Raw genomic sequence first — 17901 nt, forward strand, 5'->3', positions numbered from 1 at the left:
AGCGATGAAGTCTAATTTAGATTGTCATTAATTTTTTTCATCATTCGTGACTTAATAAATTAGAAAATTAATTTTAAAAATCACTTTTTTTAAAATTGAAACCCCTTTTTAAAAATTAAAATCATCCTTTTTACTTAATGTTACGTGAAAAAGTAACTGTCATAATAATTTGAAAAATGTCTAGACAAAAATGCAAAAAATTATAATTGAGAATTTATTGAGTTGAAAATTAATTTTGTATTTCAGGTAATATTAAATTCGAATTGATTTTTTAATTTTAAAAGTACAATATTTTGTAATAAAGATAAAAATAAATAAAATTAAATAAAAATATAAAATTTATAATTGTTATTTACAATCATAATATATAATCGTAATTCCCAATTATCTAAATTCGTCATTAAAATTACATTTTCTCTTTCTTTATATTCAACTGAAATGCGTTGGATTTTTTTTATTTGATTATTAAAAATAGTATTGTCCACGAAATTCGTATCGAACCTTCCGTTTCTTAAGTTACGTCATGTATAAAAGTTTTACTGATCATTTATTGAGAATATTCTTGTCATTTATTGACTTGTGTATTTTCTCATTAATTAATGTTAAACTTGTTAATATTCTATTTCTACCATATGTGTATATGTGTGTGTATTTATTTCCATTTCCACCTTTGTTTTTTGTTTTTAATTTCTTTATGTATTTTCGCGTCTTACGCAGCGTCGTTTTTTTTTCATTGTTTTTTTTCTTGGGTATTTTTGTAAAATGGCACGATATACTCAAATTCATGATATAGAAAAATTGACTTCTGTTTTTTTACACGCATAAAATTGTCATTTTTAAATTTTCTTCTTATGATATATCAAAGCCAGCATATCCCTTTATTTATTCTATCTATATAACTTTTTTTTTTTTTTTGACTACGATTGTCATTTCGTTAGTTCAAAATAGTAGCAAAAAGAAAAGAAAAATAATGGGACTTATAAATTTCAATTATTTCTGTTAATATTAGAATTACTTATTTATTTGCGGGCAAATGTCCCAATCGTACCGAAAGTACTCAATTTTATAAAACGAAAATAATTAATAATTAAATTAATAAATAATAATTATTTATTAATAATAATATGAATGAATTAATAATTAATTATTATTTATTATTAATGAGTTAATAATTAATCAATATTAATTAATATTCACTAATATTATTTTAGATAAAAGTAAAAGAATTTTTGTTGAAAATGATTTTAAATTTCAGAAAAAAAATTTAGCTACTTTGAAATATATTTTCGAAATTCGTACGAATGTGATTCTTGCCCTATATTTGCATAAATAAATAAGTTTAAAAAAATATGGAAAATATTCAGAAGAGTATTCAAAATATTTAGAGAAGAGTATTCAAACTATTAAAAGTTGAGTAGTCAAAATATTTCAAGTTTATTCAAAAACGTTTGTTAAATATTCCTTAAAAAAATATTTGTTTGCAATAATTCTTTTTTTCAAAAAATACCCGAAATATTGTCAATTTTGAGAAAGAATTATATTTTCTAAAGACAGTGCTTATTCGATTTTTTTTTCTTATTGACTCTTTTTTATTCTATTGACTATCTTCTTTTCCTTCTTCTTTTTCTTCTTTTTCCTCTTTCTCTTCTCTTCTCTTCTCTTCTTTTTTTTGAGAAAAAAGAGAGATTTCTTCTAAAAGTTATTTCGTCGCTATTTCTTGTATTTTTATTATCTCCTCATTTGATTTTTGACACGTTTTCTATTATAAGTATAGAATAGATATTTTTTTTTTTTGACTATATTTTCAATTTCCTTACCGTCACACGTTATTTATTTTTGTTTTTTTACGCGTGAATTTTTCTTCTTACCCTGCATCGTCATCCGAGTATTTTTCAATTTCACTATGAATCCAAGACACATATTTTGGTACGTAAGCATAAACTCCGGGTAATTTTGGATGAGCACATTTTATTCCCCAACTGACAATTCCACCGACAAACCATTTCTCCTTGTCCTCTTCATCTTGACAAAGTAATGGACCGCCCGAATCACCCTAGAGAAGAGAGAAAAAATTCTTGATTCTCTTTTTTTTCTCAATCATTTCTCCTCTTTATTCACCTTTATTATAATTTTTTTTCTCCCTTTTCTAAAGTTTGAATATTAAAAATTGAGAAATAAATTTATGAAAGGTATTTTTTATATTAAGGAAAAATAATAAAAATAGTACAAATAATAAAATGATAATAGGAAGAAAAAGAATAATTAACAAAATTATTAAATACTAATGTAAAGTAATAATTATAATAATTAAATAAAAGATCTAAAAATAATATTTGACCTAATGGCTGACGCCATTAGGCAAAAACTATTTTTAGATCTTTTATTTAATTATAATTATATACGGCTTCGAAAAATTCATTAATTAATAATGATAATAATTATTGTTCTTCTATAATTATTAAATATAACAAATATGCACTGAAAGAAATGTATTTTTATCACCGACATAATTATGATTAATTCTGACATGCAGACTTCGCACTCGATAATTAATTTTAAAAAAGTAGCAAAAAGTAGCTTTCAAACTAAAAAAAGTAGTAAAAAAGTAGCTTTCGAAATATTAAACTTGACGACCAAGAAAACTCGTTTTAGACACTTCACAAAAGTGACAAAAATTCCATTTCATATTTTTTATTTTCCTGACTTTTTCCTAATTTTCATCAAAAATATTTACTTCTTTCTTATCCTGCTAATAAATTAAATTCCTGCAAAGAATTTTATTATTCGTGAAAGAATTTAAATATTTAAAAAAATAATTTCATTCTTGCAAAGAATTTTATACAAATTTTTAAATAGTTCATTTCTATCGACTAATTTTATGCAAATTATAATGTAAATAATTATAATGTAAATAATTGAATTCCTAAGAAATTTGTATTATTCATGAAAATAATTGAAATCTTACGAAGATTTCTACAAAATTTTTTTAAATAATTGAATTCTATTTGGAAATTTTATGAAAATAGTAGACATTGAAAATCATTGAATTCCGAAAAGTTTTTAAAAATAATTAAATTTTACAAAGAACTCAATTAAAATTTTTGAGAATACTTGAATTCTTGCCAACGATTTTTTTAGAGCTTTTAAAAATAATTGAATTCCCAAGAAGAAATTTATTAAATTTTCCAATGGATTTTATTAAAATGACTCAAAATAATTGAATCTTCGGAAATAAATTTGTTATTTATCAACATAATTGAATTCTTTTAAAGAATTAATTATGTAAAAAATTGAATTCTTGTAAAGAAGTTTATTAATATTGTTATTGATAAAAATAATTGAATTTTGCAAAGAATTTTATTAAAATCTAAAAGAATAATTGAATTATTTCAAAAAAAATTTAATAAAAATTGTATTTAAAATAATTCATTTCCATCGAACAATTATTCTATTAAAATATTTGAAAATAATTGAATTCCTGTGAAAAATTCTAATATTTTTGTAAATAATTGAATTCTTTCAAAGAATTAAAAAAAACATTTTATTAAATAATTGATTTTTTCGAGAAATGAAAATAAATTTTTAAGAATAATTATATTTTTTGAGCAATTCCTGTAAAATTGTAATAAAAATAATTGAAATCCTACGATGAATTTCAAAATTTATGAAGATAATTGAATAGTTGCTAATAATTTTATTAAAATTTTCAAAAATAATTTTATTAAAATTTTCAAAAATAATTTAATTTAAAAATTTCAATAATAATTTCTGTGAAAAAATTTGGTTATTTTTGAAAATATTTGAATTTATCATAAGAATTTTATAAACATTGTTCTAAATAATTAATTTTTTCGAAATATAATAAATATTATGAACATTTTATTTTAAATTATATTGAATTCTAGTGGAAAACCTTATTTGTAAAAATAATTGAATTGTTCGATTAATTATTTTAAAATAATATAAAAAATATGTAATTGAAATTCTTCGATGAGTTTTATTATTTATGAAAATAATTGAATTCTTGCTTAGAATTTTGTTCAAAATTTTTCTAAAAAATTGAATTTTTATGGAAAATGTTATTATTAGTGAAAATTTTGAAATATTGTGAATAATTGTTTCAAAATTTTGATGAATAATTGATTTTTCGAAATTTTTTTGAAAATGATATTTAAAATTAATTGAATTCCTGGTGGAAATTTTATTATTTACAAAAACAATTGAATTTTGGATGAATTCAAAAAGTTTTTTTTTAAATAATTGAATTCTTTTGCGAAATTTGATGAAAATATTAGATATTGGAAATAATTGAATTTCGAATATTTTTTGAAAATAATTGAATCGTTTTAAAGAATTTGATTATAATTTTTGAGAATAGTTTTTTGATTTCTAATATTAGCGAATTTAAAGTAGTGGAAATTCTTAAAAAAAAACAGAAATAGTAGCTTTTAGTTGCTGAAATCTAAAAAAAGTACCCAAATAGTAGCATAACGTAAAAAAAGTAGTAAATAGTAGGTTTTAGTAGATGAATGCGTAATGCGAAGCCTGGACATTGGTCATTCCATGTGAAATTTCCATCAAAAATTTTTTTCTTGTTTGGAACAATTTTTTTTGGAATTCTATATAAAAAATAAGAAAAATAGTAATTATTGTTTTTTATTACATGAAAATTGTGAAAATTGTGATTATTTTAAATCCAACTTCTTCAGAAGCCGAATTCGAAGTCGAATTTAAGTAACCAAAACTTCCACAATTTTTATTTAATAGCAAAATAAAAAAATACGTGTTTTCTTATTTTTCACACAGAATTCAGAGAAAATTGTTGCGAGCAAAAGGAAAAATTAATTTTTAATGACAATTTTTCCTGGAATGCCCAATAATTGAAAAAATATTTAATTCATTTTAACGTTCCAAATTTTAAAAACATGGAGATCTTGTAAATCATTTTCAAATCTGAAAAAGAAAACAGTATAAAAGAAAACTCAAATAAAATTTATATGGAAAATTTTGTTTCCTTTTTAAATTTAAAGGAAAAGTCTTAATTTAATTTCACAAGTAGAAAATTCAAAAAATAAATAAGTTATAATGGTAATAAAAATTGTTATAGCAATAACTGTTAATATTAATAGTTATAGAAGTAATAATAGGAATTATTTAAATTTTTTCAAAATTTGTGTCTCAAGAAATTTATTTTTTATTTACCTGACACGCGTCTTTTCCTCCGTCCGGATATCCGGCACAAATCATTCCATCAGTTATGTTAAGATCTTTGTGTCCCAACCATGAATTACAGTCTTCTCGCTTCAAAATTGGGACATTAACTTCGTTGACGGCAGGTTCATATTCAGAAGCTAATGAAAAAAAAAATTTTTTCCGTTAATTCTTAATATAAGACATTCTTTTTATTGTATTTATTAAAATTATAAGAATTATAATTAATCCGAGTAATAATGAATTTGGTAAAATATCACTCACTTTCCGCATCTTCCTTTTTACCCCAGCCAATAACGGTGCAAATTGTTCCTGGCTTTAGATCAAAATTCGGTGGAGGCAAACAAATTGGTCGCAGATGCTCGTGAAATGTCACCCGCTTTTCCAACTGGGGAAAAATTTAATTACAGTTAACATTATTTACAATTATATAAATCTTTTTTTTATTTACTTATATTTTTTTAATGAAATATATTTGATTTATCATATTCTAGATCGAAGAAAAATCGAATTAGCGGCTAAAATCGTAATTTTTAAGTTTTACTAATTGTTGAGTGAGATGGCCAAGTGGCTAATGTACTCGACTTGTAATATCAAGGTCCAGGGTTCGATTCTCAACGGCGAGGTGTTTTTTAAAATTTTAAAGTTTCGATTTTCGGAAATAGTTTTATTGTTAATGTAAATTAATTATATGTTAATATATTAATGTTACATTAATTAAATGAATTTATTAAATGTTAATGAATTACGTTAATAAACTAACAGAATGTAACGAAAAATAAAATAAATAATTTAAAGTAAAAAAAATTATATTCATGATTATACAATTATCGTGGGATTTTTTGTTGTAATAAATAAACAAATAAATAATTAAAATTACCTGGAAGAGAGCAACATCGTTGTCGTGTGCGACTCCCAAGTTGTAACTCGGATGCGGAACAACGCGTTTTAATTTGAGCTTTTGTCCCAAGTAGGTGTGAGCGAATCTCCTGGTAATTCCCAACTGAATTGTCCATTCAGAGACTTCAGATTGACTAAAACTACCAGATTTCGTCCTTGGCACAGGCCGGTCGAAAATGATTGAGAATGAATGATAACGATTAATATGACAATGATATATTCGATGAATAAAAAATTATTCTTGACAAAGAAAATAAACTGACAAATATTATTTATCTTTCAAACGTTTAACAGACTAAAACCTTGTCTTTGATATAAAGAAATAATTACTATTTTATGTAAATAAATAATTATTATTTTATATGTTGATTAAAAATATAAATTAATTTTTTAAGTTTAAAAAGTAAAAATTATCGAAAAAGGAGAAAAGAAGAAAAACAAAGAAAGTAGTAATAGAAACTTAGACAAAAGGAATTTTGTTCTCAGTGGAAATTTGGAAATATTTATTTGAGAGGCAAAAATAATTTTTAAAAAAGTTAAAAAAAAAAGAAAAAGTAGAACAAAACTAAGAAAAGAAGAATTTTTTCTAAAAGGAAATACAAAGCTCAAACTAGGTCCGTAAATCCCGTAAAAATCCGTAACTTTGCTTGAAGTCCGTAAAAGTCCGTTTTATTGCAAAAAGGTTCGTAAAGTTCGTAATTTGATTCAACAAAGATGAAAAGTACGTAAATTGGACGATATAATTTGGATAAAATTTTAGAGAAATTACAAATGATTGCAGAAATTCAATTATTTTCAAAAGTAAGAAAATTCTTCCCAGAAATTCAATTATGTTCAAAAATTTTTTAAAATTCTCATCAAAATATCAATTATTTTTAGAAATAATTAAATTCTTCTCCGAAATTCGATTATTTTAAAAAATTATCCTCAATTCAATGATTTTCAATATCTACTATTTTCATAAAATTTGCCAAAAGAATTCAATTATTTAAAAAATTTTTTGATAAAATTGTACGCAAACATTTAATTATTTTCATAAAATAATAAAAATTTCACAGGAATTTCATTATTTACAAATTTTTTTATTAATTTCTTCCCAATCATTCAATTATTTTCATAAATAATAAAATTTTTACTGGTATTCAATTATTTTCGTAAATAATAAAATTATTTTTAGGAATTTAATTATTTTCATAAATAATAAAACACATTTCAGAATTTCAATTATTTTCAATACAATAATTGTAATCGAATTCCTAGTAAAAATTCCTAAAAATTTTATTAAAATTCGTCAAAAGAATTCAGTTATTTAAAAATTTACAGATAAAATTCTTTATGAAAATTCAATTTTAAGAAACATGCAATTATTCAATAAATTATTATTTTTGTATTTAAATAATTCAATTCTAATAGAATTTTCTTATAAAAATTGATTTAAAAATTGAATTTCATTTAAAATTTTATATTATAATTGAATTTGAAAAGCATTAGAGCGTAAATTTTTAGAAATAATTGAATTTTGAAAAGGTTTCAGATTAAAATCTTTGAAAACTTGAAATTACAAATGATTGTAGAAATTCAATTATTTTCAAAAGTAATAAAATTCTTCGCAGCAATTTAATTATGTTGAAAATTTTTTTAAAAACTTCTTCAAAATTTTAATTATCTTTATAAATAATAAAATTCTTCTGCGAATTTTAATTATTTTAAAAAATTATCCTCAATTTAATGATTTTCAATACCTACTATTTTAACAAAATTTTCAAAAAGAATTCAATTATTTAAACAAATTTTTTTATAAAATTCTACGCAAACATTTAATTATTTTCATAAATGATAAAAATTTCATAGAAATTCAATTATTTACAAATTTTTTTTTATAAATTTCTTCGCAATAATTCAATTATTTTCAGAAATAATAAAATTCTTTATAAGATTTTAATTATTCTTGTAAATAATTAAACTCATCGCAGAATTTCAATTATTTTTAATACAATTTTAATTTAATTTCTCGAAGAATGTAATTATTCTTAAAAATTGTATAAAAATTCGTCAAAAGAAGTCAATTATATAAAAATTTGTTAATAAAAATCTTTATGAGAATTCAATTTTAAGAAACATTCAATTTTTCAATAAATTATTTATTTGTGTATTTAAATAATTCAATAGAGTTTTCGAATAATTTTATAATTAAAGAAATACGTAATTAGTTTTCTAATAAAAATTTATTTAAAAATAAATTTTTCTTAAAATTTTAGTTAATAATTGAATATTAAAATCATTATAAGAAGAATTTTTAGAAATAATTGAATTTTTGAAAATGTTTTAAATTAAAATCTTTCAAAATCTGAATTTTCATGCTTTTTGCTTACAATATTAATTTTTTTCAAAAAATTTAATTGAAGTTTTTATTTCATAATAATTATATTTAATTGAAGAATTCCCGAATAATCGAAATTTTATGTAAAATTGAATTGTAAACAAATGGATTTGAAAATTGTCAAAGAACTTTTTCTAAAATTATTAAAAGAAATCGATTTAAAGAAGAATTTTAGTTAAAAATTCTTTTAAATAATAATTGAATTATAAATGATTTTATCACTCTGTCATCTTTAATTATTATAAAACATGAATTATGAAAAATTTAATTTATAGTTTTAAGTAAAATTAGTAAAATGTTCTCTTATTTGATTCGGACTGGTTATATTTTTGTCAGTAATTGGTCCGTAATTTTTCATTTTTGGTCCGTAAAGTTCATATTTTTAAATACTTTCACTGGTTCGAGCCCTGGAAATATCAAAATTGTTAAGTTACAAAGAAAAAAATTGTTACGAAAAAAGGAAAAGAGGAGGAGGAGGAAGAAAAAGATAAAAAAAAGTTTACAAGGAGAATTTTTTTTCCAAATGAAAAGTAAAACATGTTAATTTACAAAGAAAAATTATTATCAAACATAAGGAAGAGAAAAGAAAATTATCAGAAAATTCTTTTCTAAATTTAATGTTCTGAATTAACATCGAAATGTTAATTTAACAAGGAAAGAGAGAAAAAAGTATAAAACAAGGAAATTTTATTTTTTCAAGTGAAAATATCGAAATGTTAATTTACAAAGATAAAATTTAAAAAATAAAAAGTAATAAGAAGGAAAAAGAGAAAAAAGCTTAGAAAAGAAAATTTTTGTTCTAAATAGAACATCGAAATATTAATTAAAAAAAGGGGGCAAAATATAGAAGAAAGGAATTTTTTTTCAAGCGAAAATATCGGAATGTTAATTAACAAAGAAAAAATTACTAAAAAAAAGGAAAAAGAAGAGGAAAATTAAAAAGAAAAAAGAATAAAAGAATTTCTTTTTTTAATTAAGTCAAAAAAAAAAAAAAATGGAAGAAATGGAAGAAATGTTAATTAGTAAAGAAACAAGTTGACCATATAATTCACAGAAATGAATTGACGAACGAACGTACGAATGACATGAAATGAAATTAATGATCAATACTCACTTTCCAACGCAATGAGAAGCAGTGAGTATCCATTGATCTGATATAAGGACTCCTGCACAGTAAAAAACTTCTTCCGGACCTCCCAGAAGTGCAGCAAGAAAAGGCCAATCCCCAGGAGATGATTCAACGCCTCCCACAATTCTCGTTTTAATATTTGAATGGCCATAAACTATATTCCTTCGACCGCACGCTAATGGGAATAAAAAAAAGTTCAATAGGATTTGCAAATATAACTTTTATCCAATTTATATACATATATTTATGAATTAAAGATGTGTCACTTAATTATCTCTTTCATAAGAAAAATAAAATCCTATAATAAGATTCTGAATAAATTCAGTAACAATATAAGATTCACAAAAGGACTTTATGAAAGAAAGGGGAGAAAAAAAGAGAAGCACAAAATTGAATCTTGATCGTTTTGGTATTTATCTCTATATCAAGAAAAGAAAATACATTTTTAGAAACTAGTGGGAGAGAGAAAGAGAGAGAAGGTATTATGTAAAATGCAGTAGGATTTTTCGAGGCCATTGCTGGGAAAATAAGTATTAAATGAAATACCGTATTGAGAACAGGACAGCTCGACAGTCGAATGATCCCATGGATTTTCGCATTCTTGAAATTCTCTCAACAGATTTACTTTGGTGTTGAGAATTCCCCTCCATTGTCCGGATGTTTGTAGTTTAGGTTCAATAAACGAGTCATTGTCACTTGATTTCCCCAGCAGGATCGATGAATTTGCAATTCTAAACATATTGGAGGAAGGCAATTTATAAAAGTTATTTTCTTTTCTTCTTGAAACTAGGTAAATAAATAAATAAAGAGAATAAATTTATTTTTTTCAATAATTATAAATTTACCTTTTATTCCTTTTTATTACGAAATAAAAATTCATATTTTATAATTATAACTTATTTATTAAATAATTTATTTTCTTTTTTATTATATATAAATAAACAATAATAAAAAGAAGAATAAATTTTTGTTTTTGTGTAATTAAACTTATTTTTCATTTCTTTTTATTATTATCCCAGCTGCAAAAGTTCTATAGAATTTCTACATGAATTCTACTAAATTTTAATGATTTTTAATTCGAAAGAAGATAAATTTTGTAAAATAATTTTTTTAACAAATTATATTATTGTAAATGGTTACTAAATGGCTCGAAAAGTTTGTAAATTGTACGATATAATTTGGAGAATTTTAGAGAAATTATAAAATGATCGTAGAAATTCAATTATTTTCAAAAGCAATAAACATTCTTCGCAAAAATTCAATTATGTTCAAAATTTTTTAAAAATTCTCATCAAAATTTCAATTATCTTTATAAATAATAAAATTCTTCTCTGAAATTCAATTATTTTCAAAAAATTTTTAATAAAATTCTATGCAAAATTTCAATTATTTCCAAAAAATTTCATCAATTCAATGATTTTCAATATCTATGATTTAATCATAAAATTTTTCAAAAGAATTCAATTATTTAAAAAAATTTTTTATAAAATTCTACGCAAACATTTAATTATTTTCATAAAATAATAAAAAAATTTCACAGAAATTCAATTATTTACAAATTTTCTATAAATTTCTTTTGCAATATAATTCAATTATTTTTATAAATAATAAAACTTTTACAGGGAATTAATTATTTTTCTAAACAATAAAATTCTTTTTAGGAATTTAATTATTTTTATAAATAATAAAACTCAATGTAGAATTTCAATTATTTTGTAATACAATTTTAATTGAATTTCTCGGAAAATGTAATTGTTTTTAAAAATTTTATTAAATATCGCAGAAAGAATTCAATTATGTAAAAATTTGTTGATAAAATTCTTTATATAAATTAAATTTTAAGAAACATTCAATTAATATTCAATATATATTTTTGTATTTAAATAATTGCATTCTAGTAGAATTTATTAATAAAAATTGATTTAAAAATAAATTTCAGTTAAAAACAAATGAATTTGAAAATTCACAAAAAATTTTTTCAAAAATTATTAAAAATAATGGATTTATAGAAAAATTTTAGTTAACACTTAAAAAAATTTAATTTTTAAGAAGTTACAAATTGAATTGTTTTCAAGAGTAATAAAATCCTTCGCAGAAATTTAATTATGTTCAAAAATAGTAAAATTATTTTTAGGAATTCAATTATTTTTATAAATAATAAATCTCAATGCAGAATTTCAATTATTTTGTAATAAAATTTTAATAAAATTTCTCGGCAAATGTAATTGTTTTTAAAAATTTTATTAAAAATCCTCGAAAGAATTCAATTATTTAAAAATATGTTGATAAAATTCTTTATGAGAATTGAATTTTAAGAAACATTCAATTCTTCAATAAATTATTTATTTTTGTATTTAAATAATTGAATTCTAGTAGAGAATTTTTTAATAAAAATTGATTTAAAAATTAATTTCAGTTAAAATTTTAGATAATAATTGAATATTAAAAGCAATATAGCGTGAATTTTTATAAATAATTGAATTTTGAAATGAATTTTTTTAAAAAAGTTTAATTGAATTTATTTATATTTGAAGCGTTAATTTTTTAATGTATATTTAAGTAAAGAATTTACGAATAATTGAAATTTATATAAAATTGAATATTGTAAATAAATGGATTTTGAAAATTGTCGAAAAACTTTTTCGAAAATTCATTGATTTAGTGAAAAATTCTTAAAAATAATAAATAAACTATGCAAAACTTTTTTTTCAACAAAAATATGAATTTAAATAGAAAAATATTTTTTTTAAACCTAATAATTATAAACTTTGTGAACTTTGTCAAAGTGAGTTGATAGCCAAAAAAAGTTATATTTTTTTTAGTAAATGAATAAATTTATTCCAGTTATTTATTTATTTCGTTCATTGTGTTCATTTATTTATTTATTTATTTATTTATTTATTTAACAGAAAGTTAATGTATTTTTAAATATATGTAATTTTTCCTTTTAAATTTAATTTTATAAGTTTATTTATAAATATTTATTGGGGATCATCTATATATTTTAACTAATTAAAAATGTTCACATTCATTGAGAGGATTTTCTGCATTATTTACAGAAAGAGATTTGGATATTGGATTATAAATATTGGATGATCTTTATATTATAAAATCTTTAATATGAAACTTACGTATATCCCAGCATAGAGCAAATAATCTGCGCTGAATTGTGTTCCCAATACTTAATGCAGGCAGGAAGAAATGTTCCTTCAGCTGCATGATATACTTCCAGTCTTCCTCTTCCAATATCTCCATTCTCCTCGCTTAATCTCACTATAGATATATAGAAATTATCAATATCAAAAAAAGGAAAAAACAAAACTTAAATTCTTTGTGAAATCACATTTAAAAAAAAAGAGAGAAAAAAAAATCTCCAGTACCAGGGAAAATTCATTTAGAAAATATTTTTCCATTATCTCATATAGAAAAAGAAAACCATAAAGAAACTATTTTTCAATTATTACGAAAAATATAATTTTATTTACCAAATTCATAAATATAATTGTAGTAGATATTAAAATTTAAGATTAGAAAATAAAAATTATTTTTATTAATACAAATAGTAATTATTATCGTTAATTATAGTTGAAATTTTTATGGTTGTTTATGAATATTTCTACAACTTATATTATTTTTTAACTACAAACCTTTTTATAATAATTTTGATATATAATGTATTGAAACAAACTAAAGGAAAATTCGTCATAAAATTGAATGGATTTGGATAATTGCAGAATCAATAGGAAAATATCTGACAAATAATGACCTTATCTACTGGCGGATATTCACACTTGAGTTGCACATATAATAGACAAATATTTGCGGAAACAATATTTCAACTAATTTCATTGTTATTAAATTAACCACAATTATATTGATAGAATAAAGCGATTATAATTTAGTGAAATAATTGTAATCATTAGGTAAATGAGTTTAGAAGCTAAGGTAATAATAATAACAATAAAAATAATATTTATTTACTTATTAATATTAATAATAATAAAAATAATAATTATTAAATTAATAATAAAAATAATTATACACTGAAAAAAAATTTGACTGGAACAGTTACAAATTTCGCTATATTAGCGAAATTTTAAGTTGTTTCAGCTAAAAGTTTCGTTGTTCCAAAGAAACTTATTACTGTTCCAAGAGAAGTATTTTTCCTTGTATTTAAAATTTATAAATTAATTTACTGAAAATCATTCAATTCTTGTAAAGTATTTATAAAAAAAATTTGAAAATAATTGAATTTTACGAAGAATTCAATTATTTTCAAAAACATCGAAAGAATTCAATAATATCAATAAATAGTCAATTTTCTACATGAATTCAATTATTTTAAATACAATTTTAATAAAATTCATCTCAAAAATTCACTTATTTTTTAAAAATTTTGCAAAAATTCAATTGAGGGCTCAGATCGAAGAACCGACGCTTCGCAATGTTCTGTGGGTTTACAAGCGTCGGCTCTTCGATCCGAGCCCTCAATTATTTAAAAAAAATTTAATAAAATTCTATTCAAAAATTCAATCATCTTCAGAAATAATTAAATTGTCGATGTAGTTATAAAAAAAATTTGAAAATAATTGACAAAATTCTTTTCAAGAATTTTATCAACATCTTTTTCAATAATTGAATTCTTTCGAGAAAATGTAATTAAAATTATATTGAAAATAATTTAATTCTTTGCAAAATTTTTATTAAAATTCTTTAAAACAATTGAATTGTTTTGAAGAATTTATTTCAATTTTCTTGGAAATAAAGGAGTTTTTTAAAAATAATTTTTACTGAAAATTTTGAAAATAATTGAATTTTAAGAAGAATTTCTTTTAAATTTTTAAAATATTCATGTTTATTATTATTAATTGTAATTAACGATTTTTTTTATTAAATTATGTTCAACTTTTGAGAACAATTGAATTGTTGAGAATAATTTGGGACGCATGGTTATTCCCCAAATGTCATTTTTCCGAAATGTCATTTTACCGAACAAACTTTTGCAAATAGTCATTTTTGCGAAAAGCCATTTTTGCGAAATGTCATTTTTGCGAAAAGCCATTTTTGCGAATAGCAATTTTTGCGAAAAATCATTTTTACGAATTTTCATTTTTGCAAATTGTCATTTTTGCGAATCGACATTTTTACGAATTGTCACTTTTGCGAATTGACATTTTTACGAATCGCCATTTTTACGAATTGTCACTTTTGCGAATCGACATTTTTACGAAATGTCATTTTTGCGAATTGTCACTTTTGCGAATTTACATTTTTACGAATCGCCATTTTTACGAATTGTCACTTTTGCGAATCGACATTTTTACGAAATGTCATTTTTGCGAAAAGCCATTTTTGCGAAAAGTAATTTTTACGAAAAATACAATAGTGAATCTATATATACCTACAAGTTTACTATTGTATTTTTCGCAAAAATGACGATTCGCAAAAATGACTTTTCGGAAAAGTGACAATTCGTAAAAATGGCGATTCGTAAAAATGTCAATTCGCAAAAGTGACAATTCGTAAAAATGTCGATTCGCAAAAATGACAATTCGCAAAAATGAAAATTCGTAAAAATGATTTTTCGCAAAAATGACTATTCGTAAAAATGACATTTCGCAAAAATGACTATTCGCAAAAGTGCAGTTCGGTAAAATGACATTTCGGAAAAATGACATTTGGGGAATAATCATGCGTCCCAAAAATTTTATTACAATTTTTAAAAATAATTGAACCTGTAACAGAAATTTTACAATTTTACAATTTATCAAAAAAATTGAATTGTTGCAAATAATTGAATTTTTATTAAAAACTCTTAAAAAATAATTGAATTTAAATAATATTTAAATAATTGAATTCTCGCCAAGAATTTTACAATTTATAAGAAGAATTGAATCAGAAATTTGAATTAGAATTTTTTATCGGAATTGTTGAAAATAATTGAATTTTTATTAAAACTCTGAAAAATAATTCAATTTAAACAATATTTTAAAAAATAATTGTATTTTTTCAAGAAACTTTATTCAAATTGTATTGAAAATAATTGAATTTCTTTGTAGAATTTTATTTTTTATGAAAATATTTTAATTCTTGCGAAGAATTTTCATATTTATGAGAATAATTTAATTCTTGAGCAAGATTTTACCATTCATAAAAATAATTGAATTTAAATAATATTGAAAGAATATTAATATATAAGTAATTGAATTGTAATCAGAATTGTTGAGAGTAATTAAATTTTTATTAAAAACTCTTTAAAATAATTGAATTTAAACAATATTTTTAAAAACAATTGTATTCTTTCGAGAAATTTTATTAAAATTGAATTGAAAATAATGGAATTCCTTCGAAACATTTTATTATTTATGAAAATTATTTAATTATTTAATTATTATTAATTATTATTAATTAATTATAATTATTAATTGTAATTGAATTCTAGTAGAATTTTCTAATAAAAATTGATTTAAAAATGAATAATAATAATAATAATGAATTGATACGAAGGATTTTATCTGAATTTTTGAAAATAGTTGAATTTTTTGAAGGAATTTTATTAAATATTTTGAAAATAATGATTTTTTGAAAAAGAATTTCATCAAAATTGTTGAAAATAATTGAATTTATAGGTACTAAAATTCTTGAAAATAATCGAATTTAATTAATAATTTTTAAAATAATTGTATTCTTTCGAGAAATTTTATTAAAATTTAAAATTAAAATAATAAACAAGAATATTTAATATATTATGTACTTAATGAGTGAATTCATTAAATTTTAAATTTGTAATCATTAAAAAATTGAGATTTATTCTTGATAATATAAAATGTTATAATTTATTTAATTGAAATTTGATGAAAGCTTACAGCAATTTCGTTCGTCCTGTCCCCAGGGACAATCCATGATTCCATTGCAAACATGTCCAGATGACATGCATCGCCTTTGACCGCAATGAAGTGTTGGCAATTCGGGAAAAGAGTTTTTTGAACTATTCTTTTTCCCCTTTTTATTAGTGAATTTTGTCGTGACCATTGAATTTTGTCCACATTCACCGCAATTAATTTCGTCCGACTGATCAGCACAATCCACGTGTCCATCGCATCTCCAATCAACGGGAATGCATCTAGTTGAGTCGCATTGGAAGCCATCGGTGCAAACTGTAAACACAGATAATTTAGAAGTACGAGAAAGCACTATTTATAGGGGTTATAACATTATAGATGAACATTCGACCCTGAAATCACTGAAATTTCAATTTTTATTTTCTATTCATTTATTTTTTAAGCAAAAAAAAATCATTTCTTCATTTTTTTTTCTATTAATGTTTTCTTTTATCGAATTTGTAGTTTCAAAATTTTTATATTCTACACAAATTATTATAAAAAAAAAATCATTTTACAGGCTGTAGAAAAAAAAACTGTCTTTGTTTTTTCTTGACGAGAATTTCAAATTGATTCAGAATGAATTTTAGAATTTTTATTTTTTAATTTTTACTAATTAATTTTTATTAATTACTAAATTATTTTTGTGGCGAAAATATCTCAACAGGTGATTTTTTCATATAGGCTAGTTATATAAATCAAAAACTTAATTAGATGTTCAATATCAACATCATCTGTACACAAGAGACGTTAATCGATAAACTGTTTGCGTTTTAGTTATGAGCCAAGTTATTTGAAGTTACTAATAAATAATCATTTCACGAACCGCAGAATTAATATTCATAGTTGAAATATAGTAAAATTACTGCATATTATTTTTATTATTACTTTTTATTTATTTCTTCTATTTTTTTTTTTTTTTTTTTTTTTTACTATTTTATTACTGTTAATTTATTTCCTTTTTGCTTGTTTGGGATTTGTAGTCAAAGAAAAAAAAACAAAAAAACCAGAAATAGTAAATGAAAAAGAAAACATTAGTAGTTTTCTTTTTCATTTACTATTTCTGGTTTTTTTTTGTTTTTTTTTCTTTGACTACAAACCTCAAACAAATAATTAATATCAAATCTTGCACTTATTATTTATCAGAATTATAAATTTTAGCAAACTCGAAAATTATTTGTAATATTCCAAAAAGTATTATAATAGAAGATAAGAGTTGAAAATTTCGAATTTTTTTTATTTTTTGGTATGAAGTAGCTGATGGAAAATGTTTTCCAGTTTCAAAAAGCATTTTATAGAGGATAGAGCTAAAATTTTTGAAACCTGTTATACATCTGGTGCTTTCTCACGAAAATTTCCCACCAATCCTTATTCAGCTTTTAAAAAGCACAAACTTGCTT

At 21.5% G+C, this 17901-nt stretch overlaps 1 protein-coding gene across 1 annotated transcript in view; it reads right to left on the minus strand.

Moving 5' to 3' along the window:
* Positions 1 to 1561: 1561 nt before the first annotated feature.
* Positions 1562 to 17901, minus strand: part of LOC122507670 (atrial natriuretic peptide-converting enzyme-like) — a 70684-nt gene continuing 54344 nt past the window's right edge. Inside the window, exons 11-18 of the mRNA XM_043620506.1 lie at positions 16487 to 16777; positions 12752 to 12893; positions 10167 to 10351; positions 9606 to 9795; positions 6092 to 6251; positions 5476 to 5599; positions 5203 to 5351; positions 1562 to 2053 (exon numbers count right to left, since the gene is read on the minus strand). Of these exons, the coding sequence (XP_043476441.1) occupies positions 1865 to 2053; positions 5203 to 5351; positions 5476 to 5599; positions 6092 to 6251; positions 9606 to 9795; positions 10167 to 10351; positions 12752 to 12893; positions 16487 to 16777 (1430 nt within the window). The 3' untranslated portion in view covers positions 1562 to 1864. The remainder of the gene's footprint in view (positions 2054 to 5202; positions 5352 to 5475; positions 5600 to 6091; positions 6252 to 9605; positions 9796 to 10166; positions 10352 to 12751; positions 12894 to 16486; positions 16778 to 17901) is intronic.

This window comes from Leptopilina heterotoma, unplaced genomic scaffold, assembly GCF_015476425.1.
Source record: "Leptopilina heterotoma isolate Lh14 unplaced genomic scaffold, ASM1547642v1 Lhet_51, whole genome shotgun sequence".
NCBI classification, from domain to species: Eukaryota; Metazoa; Arthropoda; class Insecta; order Hymenoptera; family Figitidae; genus Leptopilina; species Leptopilina heterotoma.